This window comes from Carcharodon carcharias, chromosome 17 (assembly GCF_017639515.1).
Source record: "Carcharodon carcharias isolate sCarCar2 chromosome 17, sCarCar2.pri, whole genome shotgun sequence".
Lineage (NCBI taxonomy): Eukaryota > Metazoa > Chordata > Chondrichthyes > Lamniformes > Lamnidae > Carcharodon > Carcharodon carcharias.
Window position 1 is genome coordinate 70,405,438 of NC_054483.1, and position 20,045 is coordinate 70,425,482.

General features: G+C 38.6%; 1 protein-coding gene across 7 annotated transcripts in view; it reads left to right on the forward strand.

Moving 5' to 3' along the window:
• Positions 1-20,045, forward strand: part of ablim1b (actin binding LIM protein 1b) — a 279,577-nt gene that overhangs the window by 229,294 nt on the left and 30,238 nt on the right. For 4 of the 7 annotated variants that reach the window (XM_041209206.1, XM_041209209.1, XM_041209210.1 and 1 more), the window contains 5 exons: positions 2,141-2,158; positions 7,615-7,662; positions 11,917-12,054; positions 15,271-15,359; positions 16,494-16,623. In XM_041209206.1, the coding sequence (XP_041065140.1) occupies positions 2,141-2,158; positions 7,615-7,662; positions 11,917-12,054; positions 15,271-15,359; positions 16,494-16,623 (423 nt within the window). The remainder of the gene's footprint in view (positions 1-2,140; positions 2,159-7,614; positions 7,663-11,916; positions 12,055-15,270; positions 15,360-16,493; positions 16,624-20,045) is intronic. The other 3 variants (XM_041209211.1, XM_041209207.1, XM_041209212.1) reach the window with 3 other exon arrangements.

Below are 20,045 nucleotides of genomic sequence, written 5' to 3' on the forward strand. Positions count from 1 at the left end.
CTGCCTGGGCCCTCCGCAACTTCGCCCTCCCCGTGCTCCAATCTGCCGGTCCTTCACTCCCTGGGCTCCAGCCATGCTGCACCTTCACTTCCCTCAGCCCTCAGCAGACTTACCGCTGTTGGTGTTTGCTGCTCCTCCAATCAGAGACTGTTTCTTTCCTTCATTTGCTGCTGTTAGGCTCAGAAGGGATAGGAACGGCCTATGATTGGAGAAGCAGCCCCCACCAAAATCCTGAATTTCACTTACCTGCATTTTGAACTTACCAAGATGTCTTCCCAACTTTTGAACAATAGTGCTGCAGGTCGCATGAGAGGGGCTTCTGTGGCCCGCAGGCCGCCAGTTGGATAAGCCTGCTTTAGATTAAAAAAACAAATTTCATCAGGAAATGCAGTCAGCATCTGAGAGAGGTAGATTTAATTTCAGCTGTGATCCAGAAAATGAACCTCTCTTCCTCTTCCAAATGCATTTGGCCTGTGTGCATTTCCAGCATTTTCTCTTTTAACACGTTATCATATAACTGTGCACCAAAGTTTCATCAGTGATCCAGAATCTTCAACAGTAGATGAAGCTTGCTACAAGAGTGAATCATTCTGCCTTGTTTAACCCTTAGACAATGCACTGAGCCGCTAGAACAAACACTAACGATTGCAGCAACATATTGCTGGAGATGCCAGGTGCAGTGTTGTTATTATGATAATACTATAACATTAAAATATACCTTCAAAATGAACTTCTAAACAAAATGCATGAAATTTAAACACTAAGACAGGATCATTCAGTGTCTCTAATATTGCGGACAACTTATTGAAAAATTGTGGGTGTTTAATGAGAGGACAATTGTGACAATGCACCTGCGATTTTCCAATAAGCAGTGCCATGATGAAGGGCCTCAGAATGTCCTGCCCTTTATTCGTGTTGGTTTTGTCCTTCTTTTCCTCATTCTCTCTTCCATTTTCCTTTTATTTCATTACTTTTAAACAATTTTTATTATATTCCTAACCCACGTAATCAAATCTTGCTATTCTCACAGATTTTTGATTTAAAAATAAACAATTTACTTATTTTTTTTCTTCTGAGCCTCTATTTTCAAGGTGGATGGCAGATTGTAAAAACTGCAATTCTTTAGTCACGTAATTTAGTATTCGGAAGTTTGATCTGGTCATAATGCAGACTCAATTTTCTTGCATCATCAATGAGTTGTCTTGTTGATAATAGCTGTAATGTGGTAACTAATTTGACTAAATGTACTCTGTTTAATAAAGTTATATGTCTCAGATCATTGCTCCCTATGTCGTATACACTGTAGCCCCTCTAGTCTGCAATGCTTGGGATCATGTGTCATTTCTGGACTTCGGAATTCCCTGGAAATCAAAGTGCCTAACCATAAGAGTGTGAACCAGTAACTGTATATACAAATATTTATCTGCAACATAAAACTGTGATAAAACATTATAAATCAGTAACAAAAATTGTTTTATTTATCCAAATACTGTATCTTCCATATCTCTGCTCCCAAAGTACTGTATAAAATGATACCATGAGTTGCTTGGATCTGCTCAAAAAATTTCCAGACAACTGGTATTTCCGAAGAATAGATTTCTGGACTGGAGAGATTATAATAATACTGTTTTATCTAATATATTTAATGATTGAGACATGCAACTCCAGTAAAAAAGACTTTGACCCTGTTTGATTGTATAATACTGTAAATAATATGTGAATGATCCGTAGATAGAATGGCCTCAAGTGTCATTGGAACAGGAATGTTAAGGATGCCAGACAACTGACTCCATTCATGATACCAATTATGTACAATTAATTTTAACCCCCGAAGGCAATTTGTTTTCGTATAATATGCGATGTTAGTACATTAGTCATTCTAAAATGATGTGCTATTGCCAATTACCCGTTCTGCAGGACAGACTTGTTTTTTGTTTTTAATGTAAAAGATTGAATGGACTTTTGTTAGAACAAAGAATAAATATTTACTGTATCCACTGAGCCCTGATTCTAGATATCGTTTCACAGAAAATGTTTGAGAACCAGAATATGTTACTCTTCACCCTGTGTTTGCAGCATGCTTTCTTTATTCTTATTTTTCAATTTTGCTTATCCATCTCTATTGCATCATTTGTTGCAGCTCTTCCATTCTACATAGGTATGTCATTGCCTACATTTTTACTTTCAAATTCTTGCAAACACAGAAAACATAACAACCATGTGTTGCATTTTGTCTTTGCATGGTATGTCTGCTGAAAAGGAAAACAGTTTTGCATTTAAGGGATTAAGATGAAGATAGATCTTTTAATGCTGAGTAAGTGTTTTATAAGGAACGGTGTTGCCACACGTGCATAATTTCCTAACATCCTGCTTATTTGCACACTTAATTCATCTGCTGCTGAAACTCTCATTCTCACTGACCTACATTGGCTTCTGGCCTAGCAACACCTAATGTTTAAAATTCTCATCCTTGTTTTCAAATCCTTCAATGGCCTTATGCCTCCATAAATAAATAACACCCTCTGGCCCTAGAACCCTCCGAGATATGTGTGGTACTGCAGTTCTGATCTTTTGCACATCCCTGATTTTAATTGCTCCATCATTAATGACCATGCTTTCAGCTGCCTAGGCTCTAAGCTGTGGAATTCCCTCCTTGAAATTCAGTGCTTTTCCACCTCTTTTAAGAAACTTTTAAAACACACTTCTTTGAACTCACTTTTTTCCTTATGTGGCTTGGTGTTCTCTGGCAATTGCTTGGTATAGTGCAGAATAGACAATCCAACTCTAAGGAAACATTGTCAGTGCAGCTACTAGTACATTTGGAGTTACCTCTACTGCTTGGCCTTGGATCTGCACTATGGTTTGTGGTGAAGCCTTGAATGGCAAAAATACCCATCTTTGGTAATTGTTTGCCTCAGGATAATCTTTAATTTAGACATTTTAAATTAGATTTCAGGATTATTTATGTATTATTTTGAGCATGATGGTGTCTTATTTCTTTAAGGAATGCAGTAAGGTCACTTGTAACATCCAGTATTTAAGTCAACTTTGTTACTTTTTCACAAGCTATGTTGTGTATAATCAACTTTTTGTACTTTGTAGGCTGACAATGAGAATCAAATACAGATTTTTATATTAGGTTTTACAATATTTCTTGTGTAGCGAATTATGACTTCTAATTTTCTTCAATTTTATACAGACCAACTGAATAATTATCTTGAAGAGATGCCCTTTCAAAACTGTAGCATATTCAGAGAGTAATGAAAGAAGAACATTCTATTCAGATAATCCAGTTTATAAATTATTACCTCTTCTAATTCATATGATGAAAACTCTTCAATTATTGCACATAAAATGTAGTTTATTTAACCATCTGAGATTATAATACATTTTGACTTTGATATATAAATATGTGCTTCATATTTATATAGCCAAATTGGATGTTGAAGCCTTGCATTATAGTATTACTCCAAAATGTCCAAGTGTTTAAACACTTCGGCTCATTGGTGTTAAAATAAATTTCTTTGTATGTATTTTATTAGAAACAAAATCTTGCAATGTGTTACTCAGTGAAAGGTTTTTAAAGTAACATCCTTTAAGAATGTATCAAACTTGATAGTTAAAGTAACACAGCATTACAGTGTAACTGGAGCTACTTTGCTGTAAAGTAATTTTAGTTACTTTATTACTGCACATCTGTTTTTGCTATGTAAAATGAAAAAAAATCTATCCCATTCTCACTATCCTTTACTTTTCTTATTGGAGGCAATGAGCCATCCAGTGGTCGGAACTCCCCTCTCCCTATTCGCCCAGAGAGCAGGCCTCTAACACCATCTTATGTTCAGGCCCCCAAACATTTCCATCTTCCAGGTAGGAGTTAAACCACACCAGTTTCAGTGTTGCAGTATAGGCTATAGCTATGTCTCTATGTCCTGTCTCCATTTCTCCTCACAGATTCTTTGGATGCAATTTTTAAATCAGTGCTCACACTTAAGAAGCAAGCCTATACAGGCACTCACTAACCTATTATAGAACATGTGGGTTGCTTACAAGTCCTCAGACTGCTTTCACAGTATGGATATGTGTAAAAGGCATGTCGATGTCTATTGGAATTCACACCCATTCAATTTGGTCTGGGGATTCCTAAAATGGACTTGAAAGATTACATTTTTGAACAAAAATCCAATTCTTTGTTTTGTAATGGACAGCCATTAATTGTTAATATTTTGATAGTTTTGAATGCATGTTCAGCAGCAAACATTAAAACAAGAGCTATAATTCCCTATCTTACCTCTGTCCCTTTTTGGATATAGCAAAAAGCAGCAACCTATTCTCTGCCCCGAGTCTAGCTTTACTTCAAGACTCATGTTTTCACCTGACAGTATATTACTGAGCTTGGTCAGCATGAAGCAAAACTATAGCAGCAATGTCTATCAGACAAATAATGGACTACACAGGCAGTATCTATCAATGCTTGTACGTTAACCACTCCAAAGGCCTGGATCTGTCAACTGAGTTTACACAGATTTAATTAGGTATTTATAAACAATTTATATATTCTGGGAAGATGTATTAGGTTTGTAGGAAAAGCAGATGATACTAAACAGTTATGATAGATCGCAGTAACATTTAAATGTAGCCTGACTACCAGATGCTTTGGTCTCTTGTAGGTCCACTCCATGAATGAACATAGAAAGTATGGCAAAAGGCTATTATTTATTAATATATGTATAATTAATAAGAATAAAAGAAATGTATTGTAGAAAGAGGTATATTGCTATAGGACAATTAATTTCAGTTTTGGTTGCTTAAGACTGAACAACAGTAGTGAAGAAAGGTTTGACACTCGAAAGAGAAGTGAAAGGGAGCTGATATTAAAGCTGTAGGACAAGTGGTGGAAAAGTGACTCATGGTGACTCATTAAAAACTGATTTACTTTGTATCATACAAGTAACAAAAATGCAAGGGAATACACTGCAGCAAGGCACAAAATTGGTATAACAAAATATAATTATTTGAGAAGTTAAGGTAGGAATACAAGCCAAGATAGTCTTTCGGTATAATGCAGTATTTTTTGCTGTGACTATACATTGAGAAGATTTTCATGACAAGTTCCAAATTAAGACCCTGACGGTAATGTGATGAGATATTATTGTCACCATAAAAAATCACAGAATGACTATCACAATCTATTCATATAAATTATTTTCATATTACTCAGATTATTATTTGTTGAAAGCAGATTTTGTCTCAATTGGATTCATTCTTCTTTGTGTTCCTCTGATTTTCCTGTCTTGTCATGATAGTTCTCAGTGATCATTCTTGCTTGAGCTTAGATGGTGAGCGTTGGCAGAGTATTCCCCTGTGGGAGGTATCAAGGCCAAGTAGAAACCTGTCCTCAGCTGATATTCCCACACATGCATCTTCCACTGGGAACCTTTGCTCTAGTGGAAATGTTGGGTAGAATTCAGGAAAGGAAATCTTGGCTGAGTTGTCACTGCCCAAATTCAGGAGCACACAAACTATTTCAGGCACCCATTAGCCCCACCTGATTGAGTTGAGCTACCTGAATACAGACTGGGGATTGTGCCTGGACCTTCAGATCTCCATGCCTCAGTTCCAAAATGGCAACACATGTATCAGCCGCATCAGGATTCATTATTCTCAGGAAAGTTATTCTACGTGGAGAGAATTTTGCAAGAGAATTGAGAACTCTTTAACCTGAAGGAAGGAACTGTGAGAACAAACAGCTTTACAAGCAGAGTCACTAAAACATAATGAATAGTCAGGCTTAGTTGAGCCTCTGGATTGTTTGTTGGTGCCATAGTGTCCAATTTGCATCCCTCAGAGTCTAGTTTTAAAATAGAAAATCTTGACCTCCAAAAGGACCAGTTCTTCTGGCTGTCTCAGGAAAATTAAGTGTTGCCCTGATATCTTCTGGTGGAATATAACTACATGATATCAAAACAATTTCTACCTGCAGACAGCAGTATTAATACATGAATTAACATAATAAAATGATGATATAGTAATGGGTATGGTCTGTCTGAGATGGCAATGATGACGTAAAATGACCATAAGTGTAAGTCTTTAGGTATTTCCCCATTCCAATACACAGTTACTTCCCTATTAGAAAATACATTTTCCAAATTGAAAGCCAATTTCAAAGTTCTTGGCAGATCCATGCACTGAATTGATGAACTGGAGGGATGACAAGGCACACTAAAGAATCTTGTGTTGGTGTTTTAGATCTCTCCTGGCACATTGTGTTTTCCGTGTGTTTCATGTTTATTTGTCGCATCAGCAACAATGAGGCTGTAATGTTCCATAATCCAGTGTTCTGCTTCAAGCGGTTTATTATTGAAGTACATCCCTCACAATCAAGTTTGAGAGATTTCTATTAATGAATATAGAGTAGACTGATAATTCAAAATCATGTATCTTATTGATCTCAGTTTCTCCCAGTTAAAGCTGGAAAGATAAGATTTGTGTCATTCTACTTTAAGCTTGTTGACTTTGATGTGCTCAAGCACTCCTTCTAAAACTCCTGAGAGATGTCAGTCATATACTTACTAATGATTAAGATGTAGACTAATTCAATACAATGTCTAAACAAACCTCAAAACTGAGCTATCGGTTGTCATACTCACTCCGCCCAGTGACACAATGGCTGCTAGATAACGTTATCCCTGCGCAGCGATACACTAAATCTGCTTGGTGATACACTGACCTGGTGTAATGTCACACTAATTTTGCCATGTCTTGTGTTGCGCTGCGCCTAACCAGCAGTGCCGTAACCTCAGCCTGTGCCATGCAGACAGTTCCGAGCTTCATATTGAACCTACATTTTACAATACTGGATCTGCCTAGAGTTGTACCAGCCCTGCACAGTCATTTAATGATCCTGCCTGATGCTGTGCTGGGGCCATCTAGTGTGGCACATAGCCTGCACAGTGACACACTGAGCCTGCAAGTCACTGTTTTAATTCTGTCTAATGTAATAATGAGTCTCTCTTGGTCGTAGACCAACCTACCGCATCCTATCCCATTTCAAATAATGATGGTGCTCTTCATAATCTAATTTACATCAACAATCCTGAAGATATTTATGTAAATCTTTGGCAAGCAAGCTGTGATGCAGAGCATAGGTTACACAGCATCGTTCATAATTAAATTCTATTTTGACTTCTACCAGAGAAATGGCAGTGCTCAATAAATGTCATTTAAAATAAGATGTTGTTTGAGAATGTACTTGAATCAAAAACTTTAGAAGCAGAAACTCGTTGTGGCATATAAAGTTTCATGTGATATGTGGAAATTTCAATCACAAATTGTTGCCATTATCCTTGTGCTAATTATTCATATATTGAAGCATTTGCAGTTTTCAGTGTTGGTACCTACACAAGTTGTCCTGTTGTTTTATTGCAGAAGCTGATTGTTGGTATCCCCTATGATGGACACTAGCATGTCACATTGATGTTTGCTATTATTTGTGTTGCATCTTGTATTAGATCGTTATGCCTTTTCAGCTTTGCTTGGTATTATTGAAAAGGATTCATTTTTTCAAACGTATTATGCAATAATTAAAAAAGCTGTACAACTTTCTTTCCACAGACCAAGGAACTAATATATACAGAAAGCCTCCTATCTACAAGCAATATGGTACAGTTCCCTTCTTCTTTGTTTTTGACTTCTGATAACTAAAATAGCTAATTGAATGTGTTATTCCTGAGATATTAGCTTTGCTGAATACTAAGAAACTCTTGCTATCTTAGCTGCTTGATAAGATGGTAGTTGAACTGGTTTGTTTCATGATCAGATGATTGCAAGACCAAATCCCAGAAGTATCCAGAAGTCAAATCTAGTGTGAAGAATTTCAGTAATTTTCAATGAAGAGTAATATTTTCATCCAGCTTAGTTCAGGCTGCTACCCTCTCACCAGTCAAGTAATATTGGCAATTCTAGAGAAGTCTATAGCCTTACTAAGCACTGTCTATTTAGTAAGGACACTGCGAAAAATGTGATGGTGGGCAGGGTGGAGTATTAAATTTAAAAAACATTTTTGCAAGAGAAGGGTTTAGTGCATTTTTCTTTTTTTTGCTTTCATCAGTAATGGAGAATGGAAAGCTTTTACATTTTGGATCAAGTGTCAACACCCTATTGCACCAGATAATTTTCTTATTCATTTATTCATTTGCTACCTTATTGTCTCCCTTGATGAGGTTATTAATTCAGTCCAAATTTATGCCCAATTATGGACAGTTTGTGAACTAGACCCAGACCTGCTAGGAACCAGTTTGAAGTTTCCAGTCTATTATCACCAAGAACTTGCAGCCAGCAGATGGAGGTGATTTTCATCCTACAATCTAGGTTGGATGCATATCTTGGTCGCATAGGTGAAAGTCCAGTATATTAACCAACTGCAACACTCAACATCTAATTCAACATTTTGAGGAAAATGACTGTGCAAGAGCTGTTTTTTATGTTTGACCAGAATTGTTCAGTGTGCATGTTTCCATCCATGTATTTCGTGCTTCAAAGTTACTAAATACTACACACATTTCTTTATTTCCTTATAATTCTTTTTATTGTTTTGCTCATGACCATGATTCTACTTTACCCTTCCATTAATATGTGCCTGCCATGATTACTCACTCATATTAATGTTTAAGTACTGTTTGAAGTCATGCTGTTCGTGAATTTCCTTAAACTGCAGGTCTTTCAAATAAGAAGATGCTTCTATTCTGTCAAGTTTAGATAGCAGCAAATCATTGTTATTAGAAAGTTTAAATAATATAAACTCTTCGTTGTTAATATTTAATTTATTTTTAAACAAATCAAGTAATTTGAAGAATTTAAAAAGAAACCTCAATCAGGCTTTTTCAGTTCTAAATACAAATTAAGTTTCCATTCAATTTTAAAATTAGCATTTTATCTGTAGAAAGAAGAGGGACAATGTGCCAAAACGGCTGACCACCCACAGCCATGGGCATCCCTATTGGCCCTCCCGTTTGTGGATCCTCCACTGTCCCTAATTGATCAGGGGTCCCAGAAGCAGCCTGTTAATTGGCCACCTCCAAAAGATCGGCAGACGGGCGGACCTCTTAAACCATCAGGGTCAAGGACCCAGAAATGGTACCATCCCTCATTTAAAAACTGAGGTAAGATTTCATCCTTTGGGTGTGACTTTCCAATAGAAGCATGGGATTGATGAATCTCCTAAAGTATGGAAAACCATTTTTAAAAAATGTTCTCCTCCTCCTAAATCCACTGTTCTCAAGTGCCAGCATTGTATTGGTGGATGCAGGGCATGCCAGTTACCTACCTATTAACCACCTTGCTCGATGCAGTTTGAGGAATAAAAGGTTTTTGATAAACCAACCTATTTTCCCAGCAACTATTTTTCCTTTGAACAGCATTCTGTACTAGAGTAATGATTGATTTGTACCACAATAAAATAAAAATACATATCTCTGTTGGCAGCACAATATAAAAATAGCAGATTTTATCTTATTTAGCTAATAGAGTGGTGTGGAAATACTATAAGCCTCAAAGGATTTATTATTTACACTATAAATCAACATGTCTCTTATGCCAGCATTTATGCCATTCAGATGAGGTTCCTGAGGATCTTCTGCTAAAATTACAATGGACAATCAGGAATGCTCCCAACTTAACCCCCCAAATACCAAGCCTGCCTTCCTTTAACTCTTCCCAGTTTATTGCTAGCTTGACCTTTCAATAGCACTGCGTACACTAAATCTGATTATTATGTCATAAAACAATGCCTGATGCGGTTGTCCTTCAGTAGCCAAAACTCTTAGAAACAGACCTGGATAATGGAGCTGTAAGCTGGAGACATACATGTTCCCCAGTGTTTCATCTGGGCCACCAGGGGGCATTAGTAACCTGTTAAATTGGCATTGGAAATCTGTTCCTTGTCCTCACATCACTAAGACAGCATTAACAGTGCAAGCAGATAAACTCACTCTTATACTCGGACATCTATTTGTGAAACCTTCGATTCAAAATTCAATCACTTTGACCTCTTACCAAGCTTGCAGCTAGAATTTTGTTTTTGAAATATTATGAACTCAATCAAATAAAAATAGCTGCTCTAAACAATACCTGTTTCCTCCAAGCATAACATAGCAAAAGTGTCACACCTCACAGTTAGATTGAACTTAGAAGCTTTTTGACTCTTACTCATGACCAGATGAACTCCTCATTATTCACTGAGATGTACCTTTGATTAGTTTTGAAATTGGCTGGCAGGACTTTTTTAAAAAAAGTTTGGAAACCAAGGCCCATAGTACAGTATTCCACTAAGGCTGAAAATTGAAAAAGAGATTAATTAATTCAGCAAATGTGATGAGGAGGTAGGAAGTCTGAAGGTTTTAAGTGGAAAAAAGTACTGAGGGCAGTATAGATTTCTGTAGTTTCAATGTCCTGAAAAGATGAGTTAGATTTGGAAACTCAAATTAGTCCTGACTTCAATAAAGTACTGATGTTGGAAAGAGTCCAATAGCTCTTGGAAAAGAGTCTGGAAATAAGCCACCAACTGCAGCACAGGTAGAGCAATTTAAGAGGAAACTAAAAGGGTAAATTTCCCAATCCAGTGCTTTATCTATGAGGAGAGCATGGTCAAAAAAATCAGCACTGCAGCCTTGCCCCCAGCACACAAATATGATTTCCTGTTATGGCTTTGTGATTGGAGGATTTAACATTAGGTAACCGTGAACATACCTTTGGTGCGAGGAGCAAATAGCAGTAACCTGTTTAGAATGGTACAGTGCCGGATTTTGTCAAAAGTTTTGAAGAGACCCAAGATGAGGACAGATGGTTCACCAAATTGCTTAAGAACAGAATTTCAGAGGGATGTGTCAGTCAACAAGATCACCAGCAGGATGTCTATGTCATAAACCATATTGGTGCTTATTGATTAGGCTAGAATTTTCAAGCTTTCCAAGGTCAAGGAAGTGAACTGTGAGAAGATAGACTAAATGCAGAGACATGGATCTAGAGAACCTAGAGAGGGACACCATCAGGGCTAAAAATGGTGGCGGAGTTCAGAGAATTTGGAGTTTGCCAGACCTGGCAGCAGTAAGATGATAGTTAAAACAAATGAATAGGTTACTAGGATGGAATGGACATAATGGGACGCAAGTAATATATTTTGGAGATGGTTTGTTGTTTTTGTTAGATTAAATAAATACACTTACATTAACAGGTAAGATCATTGACCCTGAGCCCCCAATGAAGGACCATGTTTGAAGAAACTGAATTGGAGATAGGGCTGCAACACTGTAATATTGATTTTCCAATCTACACTCCCCTCAAGTGTATCTCTTCGCTAGTGGATTTCCCTTACATGAAAATTGCCTTCACACAGCCAGCATCTTAAAGTAATGATTATTGTGCTTTGTGTAAATAATTTTAACGTCAATTGATTTTTTAAAAATTCTATGCTTTATGCTATACAAAATTAATGACTATGTTAAATTAAATTAAGACAAAGTATTAAGATCACATATGCTAACCACAGTGAATATTGAGGCTTGCAGACAGGAGTGTTAGGAATTCTAAATCTAATATATAAGCCACATTATGCACTGAAAAGTGAGTCCTGCGATATTAGGTCCCATATAAATGTGCTATAGTTCATTCCATAATTACTTGTTTTGTTTTCTGTTATGACTAACCCATTCTAAGGTATTTAATCTGAAGATTTAATTGCTAAACCAAGTATAGTAACTTTATGCCAGACAAATATGATTTTTATTTGTGATGAAAAGATTTCACTAACGCTGTACTGATTAGCGGAGGGTGCTGAAAGCCTACAGCAGGCTAGTAGGAAACCCCAGTCTATTTCAGACACAGTAGCACATGCTGAGTTCCCACTGGTTGCCACTCTAGATGCAGCTGCAATGGCAGCACAACTCAAGACAGGCGTGGAAATCATCAAGTCATCCAAGTTCCCAGCTGCCCAGGCTCCAGATCCCGATCAAACTTCTGAGGTGGAGACTGACTACTGGCCAGGTCCGGGTACCATAGGTATGATAAAAGCCTGACAAATGGGCCTTGCGGCTCATTAATGATTCTTTAAAACTTTCTGTTTTCTTAGGTCAAAAGATAACATTGTAAGTTTGTCAGGATAACCTTGCCAAAACTAAAATTTTTGAGGTGACATTCCAGCATTTCAAAATTTCTCATTTGTTTTTGATAATGCTAATCATTCTAAAAAAATATACTCTGAATAAAAAAACTAAATCTCAACTCACATGACTTAGCAAACAGGATTTTCTGTTGCGACCAACATTTTCATTGCCACATCATCATGTGTCATGAAGTCATGTTGTGCAGGTAGGTGAAGTCAACAGTGCAACAAATTCTCATTTAGCTGGCTCTTATTAGAACTGACTGACCAAAAGTGGTGTCTATCACAAGAAATAGCCAGAAATGTTCTTAATGGAAAGTGCCACTCTTAATTATCCTGGAGGCTGAATCAGACAATGACCCTGTGCTATCCTATGTCACTGAATTTAGCTCCTTGGCCAAATACAGTTGATTCCCTCAGCGAGCCAGTGAGTTCAAATGACAAGCAGCCTTGGAACTCTAATGTCTTTCTCTTGAGATGGCAATCGATGCTATAGTCATTTAATTTATAGTTTAGTTGGACCCAGTATGCTAAAAGTGTACAAGCTGTGCTATTTATCAAAATAAAAATATACACTTACATTGGCCAAATATCGCTCGTTAAACTGATCGCTTCACAATTGCAATTGTGAGCTGAACAACCAAAGACAGAAATCCATTAGTGCAGCAACTGGGTGAGACATTTTGTCAGAATGTAAATCCAGGAGGCGGAAGGTCATTTTGAAGGTAGCTTTTGACTGTTTATGTTGGTGCAGGCTCAGGTACAAGCACTGCTACACAGTGTTCAGCAATTCATTGCTGAGATCTGTGAGCACTGCAGGATGGAGTGTTGCTGTTAACCCCTCTTTTAAATTCCTGACTTAAAAGGGGTATTCAGTTCAAAAAGCAATGTGTGACAGATCTATTTTCCATTTATATGCAACTGACGCAAAAATATAATTTATATTGGAATGTTTCATTTGCATTTAATGCTATCAGGTTGGAAATGACATGACGTTCTTCTGACTTATCTGTCTTTGCATTTATAAAAAAAATAAGATTTGTCAGACAATGTTTCTGTGTAAACAATATCCCTTTAATTATAAAAACAAAACTACCTGGAAAAACTCAGCAGTTCTGGCAGCATCTGCGGAGAGGATTTCCAGCATCCGCAATTTTTTGCTTTTATCCCTTTAATTATATCTGTTTCAGGGCCAGCCTTCCTTTCTCTAATGTCCTTTAGGTGTTTCTCCTTCCTAGGTGAACACAGCTCACATCAGGCATGCTGCTACAAATAGATCTCCCTCAAAGAGGAAGCATCTCAGTTTTCGCATTATCAGTGTAGATAAAAGGTTTCAGTTATCAACACTCTGCACTGTGGATGGATTTAAAGATTTTTAATATTGGAACTTAAATTAATATCTCTAAAATTAGCCTTCCAGAAAGTGTGCTGTGCCCAAAGGCTTTTCTCAAAAGTCTTCAGCAATCTGGTTGGCTGTTTCCATACAGCACTATCATTGTGAGTCTGTCTGGGTGCCAGTAAATTGACCTAATATAATACTTCATGCATAAATGTGTTTCTTACTTTTTCGGTGGGGGATGGTTTTAACAGTTTTTCCAACTTCCTTCAAACTACTGATTTCCTTCATAATATATGACAGCAGTGTCTCTCCAGCTGATTAATGTGGTTGGAAAGAGAGACTGGTGAGGTTTATATAAAACACAAGCCATGTTTTCTCTTGGCCCAAACTCTTTACTGAGTCTTTAGTATAGGCTAAAAAAATTCTGTTTTAGATTTTAGCTCAGATATTTGATGAAGAATTACAGTAGGAAAAGGATAAGTTTCTGCCACTCAGTCTTTCTCTAAATTCTTAAACTGTTTCAGATGTGCTCTGTAACTTGAGAACAAAAATATTTTGTTTTTTTTGCCATCTTCATTAACAAGACATTTTCTCAATGGGTGCCTGACATTGCCACTCACTGCTGCTTTACACACCTGAGAATATTGTACTTGACTCATCCTGGCACACATTGTTATCAAACCTGTGGAGCAGCTAAAATACAATAATTCAGCACAGTGAGACATGTCCAGTTGAGTTAATTACAAATTCATCACAAATCCCTTGGCCAATATTCTAATTGCACATGCCACTAAATAGCATGTTGAGGGTGTTTTTGGTGGGGTTCATGAATTCCTGGTGATTTTTGCACCTAACATTGAAGTCCTGAAGAAATCAGGGGAACACAAGATATTCCAGGTATGTATATTTATTTAGGTTTAACGTATTTTTGGTGATAAAGTGTGTTCTTTTTAAAATTAGGATCACTACATGGGTGATTCCCTTATGCCTACTGCCCCATTTATGCTGGAAAATGGGAAGTAGGCAAACAAAAATGTTATAATGCAATTATGCCCATTGGCTGCCCAAGACAAGTACAATTTAATTAATGGGAAGCCAGCACTCTCACCTGGATCAAACAAGAGCCTTATTTAAATGGTGCTTCTACACCCACCATAGGACTTAATGCAATTTTCATGGGCTAATGGGTGTCCATGCCTGCACATGTTCCATTCATTTGTTCCTGGCTCGGGGTAGTCCCTGGTTTGGAGTAGTCTAACCAGGGGCCCTGAAAGGGACCACTGCTCTTAGAATGGACCAGATTGTTTTTTCCTATTTTTATTTTTGTGACACCAGGAGGAAGACTCCTGCTGCTCTGGCACCTTGAAAATACTTCAACCTGTACATTCCCCACCCCCGCCCCCCCTACCCGGCCCACATATTGCACACTCTCCCTGATGAGTGTGCTGCCTCAGAGAGCCCATTTTCCACACTTTGCTAATGAGATCCAATCACCAAGATGGATTACGGTGTAATTGTGGCTGGGTGGTGTGATGACAGTGCCTGCCAGCTGTCTAATTAATGCATCAGAAAAAATCACCACCTATATATCTCTCTTTTGGAGAAAGAGTTATTAAGAGTTAGGATCTAGTTCCTCTCTAAAATCCATCTCAATTGGACTAAGTCTTCAAGCTGATTGCTGGCTTCATCCGTCTTTGGTTTTAAACCTGGACAAGCCTGCACCCCTGCCAGTATATCATCACAATCCTCTGAAGTTGTATTTTGTTACCACTAGGAATGGACAGGAGGAGGGGGAGTGAGCGAGAAGAGGAAGATGAGGAAAAACTCAGACGTAGGCAACTCCAGGAGGAGCAACTCAGTAAAGTATGACCAACTTGTTAGAATGTATTATTAAAAGAATGGTATTTTTATGTCCTAAATTTACCATTCATAACATTGATGAGGTTAAGGAAACAAGCAAATGACAATCAATAACAGTTAATCTAATCTTTTGTGACTGGTGCAATATTAATAATTCATTAATCTGTGTCCATGCATGTGTTTGTTTTGTCCATTGATGTTATGTTGATGAGACAATCCTGTCTGAATTTAAGCTGACTTTCAATTTGTCAGCACATATTAATCCTATTATCTCAGTTCAAGAATATTATTCATATTTGTATGTATTTTTTGCACTTTTTTAAGTTATCTATTTTTCTTTAAACAATCTGTAGCCAGTACCATCTCCCCCTTCCTGTGGTTCAAATTAATATTTTTGTATACTCCTTGTGATGTTTTTACTGAAAATTTACTACCAAACTCAGCATTTTCCAAAGCACTTTATTGTCTGCCTTCTCCGGTGGATGTAAAAGATCCCAGGGCTTTGTTTTAAGAAGAACTGGGGAGTTCTCCAGGTGGTCCTGGTCACCATTTATCCCTTGGCCAACACCTAAAATGATTGATCTGGTTATTTATTACACTGCTGTACGTGGGATCTTGTGCACAAATTGGCCGCCACGTTTCCTACATTACAACAGTTGCTGCACTTCAAAATTACTTCTTTGGCTGTAAAATGCTTTGTGGGATGTCGTCAGGTTATGAAAGATACAAGATGATATATAAACGCAAGGCTTTCTTTTTCTTCCTTTCATTTAAGGATTCCCTCCATACAGCTGAGAATCTAATAAGACAGGCCACATTGCAGACTACCACCAACCAAAGTTGTTAATTTTCGCCTTCGGTATTGCTTGGGTTAATGGAAAGGAAATGAATTCTTAATCAAAATAGAATTGTTTGTCTTGTACTCCTGCCCAAAACATACCACTGCTCATGTTTGTACTCAGCTCCTTGAAACAATTCAAAGTAAATTATTTTCAAAAAGGGACATCGTCCACAGGGAAAACCAAGCAGTGTTTAGCTAAACTCCGCACAATAACTCGGACTCACTGATGCTGCATTAGTTACTGTTCAGAAATACTGGTTTGTTTATTTTTGGAATTATCTTTTGTAATTGTCCAGATCCAGTCAGGCCTTGGGAAGCTGATCCTGAAGGAAGAGCTGGAAAAGGAGAAGCAAGCCCGCTTAGCCTCTCATGCTCTTTCTGGCGACCTCCAATTTAGACATCGTTATGATTCAGCAGGAAATGCCTGTAAGAATATAAATCTTTCATTAAATGTGCGAGATGAATAGCTTCTTTATCGATTCTTAATTCTTTGGTCCGGGCCTTTACAAAAATGGACTTACTATTCTTTATACTTTATCTTCAGCCAAGCTTCACTATATCACAAAGTTGCATGAAAACATCATGGGCTGAATTTTTGGCTCAGTGAGTGGGGGCGAGGCCCGCTCACCGAGGCATAAAATGACATGTGGTGATGTCGGCCGTGTGTCCCGACGCAACGGCATGTCATTCAGACTTTAAGTTCGGCAGGCATGCAGCCGACTCGGGTGCCCGCCCGCCAAACTGTCAAAGCCTATTAAAGGCCATTTACCTCTCAATTAAAATAATTAACAGGGCTGCCTGTCCAACCTTAAGGTTGGCGGGAAGGCGAAGAGCCCAGGCGGCCTTCCCATTTTTCATGGAACCTCATCCACGGGCGGGATGAGGTCTCATGAATGATTTTAAATTTTGACAAAAAACTTTTATTGAAATTAATGCACATGTCCCAGCTCATGTGACAGTTTCTCACCACTTTATTAAACTTTTTGGACTTAAAACTAATCTCCCTGAGGGACCTCTGTGCATGCGCGCAAAGGAGCGTACTCCCGGCTCAGGCCCCGCCCCCCCCCCCCCACTCCTCCCTCCACCCCCCACACCCCCGCACAGGGAGTGCATAGCACTTCTGGGTGCCTGTCATGCTGGGCCGCCAATGTAAAATGGCGGCGCGGACCTGATTGGGTCACCAATCGGGTCTGCGCCTGCCTGCGCCCACTCCCGATCAGCCCACCCGACAGGCAGAAAATTCTGCCCCATGTGATGTTTTATATAGTTCCAGGCAATTTGGTTTATATAAAGCACTTCCTGATAATTAATATCACTTGAATATTTTAATATTCATTCAATGCATCAGAAGTATTTGTACTGTTGGAATTTTTTGATTAGCTGTTTAGACCTTATTAAAAGTTGATTTAAAGAGGTTGCAGCAGGCAATGATGAGATTTTTTAATATTAAAAATGCCCACTTATAATCAGTGCGCCACATCTGAATAAGCTCCATCCTAGGAAACAAACTCCTGCGGAGATAGGTTTTAAGCTGTTTTCAGTGATCTGTAACAGCCTGTCAAGAGGAGACACCAAATTAGTCACACTGCACAAGATGGCACTGAAACAGAGGCTGAATCACTCCAAGCCATTCTACATCATTAGCACTGACAGGAATTTTTGGAGCAGGTTGCCTCTCCACCCTACCAACAATAAATTGGTTGGTGTGAGAGGGCCTAATCATGACCTGCCAACTTCTTGATGTCTGCTGATGTTCAGTGCATAAACTAAAGCCTCCCGAAGGCTTTGTGTTCTAGGTTGAGAGTATCTGATGTAATAGCAGCCATAATATCAACTGTTATTTTCCCAAATACTAATCATCATGAAGAGTTCCATGTTGCCTTTTTGAAAACCACTGATAATTAGAAATCTTCTGAGAGTGTTGTAGTGGTGAGTAATCCCCATGTAACTCCCTGAGAACTGGTAAAAGGATTTTATGAAGTATTACAACCCCACCAAAAAAAACCAAAGTATTAAGCCTCTAATTATAATGGAAAGCTAGGTTTTGTTCCCTCTCTTCACAGTTTAAAATAATGCAGTTATTAAACACTTTGGTTTAATGCCTTAAGCCTGTAATCCCTGAATATAATGACAATGAAAATTGTCTTCACATGAAGGGAATGCATGCTGCTGACTTTATTTTCAATAGCCAAAATGCGTTTATACATAATATGTATAAAAAGCTCGTATAATCATAAGATAGCAACTCTAAAGTTAATTTTGCCTTTAGACTCTATGGGCTGGATTTCCCGGTCGGCGTGCAGGGGTGGGATGACGTTAGGCGGGACTCCCGGCGTCACCCCACGTCATTTCATTTTTCAGGTCGGTGAGGGCACAGCCGACTCAGCTGTACACCCGCCGACCTGTCAACGACCTATTGAGGCCATTTAAAAACTAATTGCACTAGTTAAAGGATCTACCCGTCTAACTTAAGGTTGGCGGGCAGGCTGGGAGCCCTGGTGGGCTTCAGAAAAAGCATGAAACCTCATCCACGGGCGGGATGAGGTTTCATGTAGGTTTTTAAAAATTTAATAAAAGTTTAATTAAAAGTGATAGACATGTCCCAACTCATGTGACATATCACATGAGGGGACATATCAGGGAAATTTCATTTTTCTATTTTTAACATTTTTGAATTTGGCGCCGATCTCCCTGAGGCAGCACTTAGCCTCAGGGAGATGAGTGCACTCTTTCATGCGCATGCGCAAAAGAGCACAATCTCAGCTTAGGGAATCACCCCCCACCCTCACAGGGAGCGCATAGTGCTTCTTGGCGGACATCACGCTGGGATGGCCTTAATTGGCCCGTCCATGTATAATGGCAGCGCCCCCCCAATCGGGGGCATCGATCGGAGGTGCGCCTGCACGCGCCTGCTCCTGAACTTCCCCCCTCGACAGGGGAAAATTCTGCCCTATGTACTCTCCTCTAATGAAAAGAAAACAGTAGTTGCATGAGAAAAAGACACTGATCAGTAAGGAACAGTGTTCTTTAATACCTAAATTGCATGCTTCCTTCCAATCTTTGAAAGATTTCCATTGAATTTCTACCCACCCTCCAAAATTGTTTCCTGCTAACGTTGCAACATTGGACCCAGGAATATAACTTCCTGTTAAAATAGTCAATAAATGTATGAGATCATTTAGGAAGTAAGGAATTTTAATACACGAACCAGCTCAGTAAATAATGTTCTAGAGAAAATCTTAATTTGTTCTTTTGTTGGATTAGGTAATATTTGGGTCAACTCAGTTTGCTTTAGCTGTACGTAGTCCCACATTTAAGTGGCCAGCTATGTTTGTATTATAGGAAACTATCATTGAATGTCATAAAAGCCCATCTGGTTCACTAAGGTCCTTTAGGGAAGGAAATACACCATCCCTACCTGGTCTGGCCTACATGTGACTCCAGATGCACAGTAGTGTGGTTGACTCTTAACTGCCCTCTGAAATGGCCTAGCAAGCCAATCAGTTCAAGGGCAATGAAGGATTGGCAACATATGCTGACCTTGCCAGTGACACCCATAACCTTTGAAAAAATAATTAATTAATCAACCGTGATTGCACTGAAAAGATTATTTGGCCAATTCATCCTCCAATCACCTGAGTGTATGTCAGGTGGTGCATTGTTTTGCAGGGACTTGACCTGACCCCCAACTGTTTTCCAGGCTCAGCTAAATAAAATGTGGGGATAGGTGTCAGGCAGCCTTCGATTGGGAATTGTTTCAAGGTGGGATGATGGTATGCTGGTCCAGGTCAAGGACAGCTGTGGGGACTGAACCTGACAGCAGCAAAATCATCATCTCCCACATGATG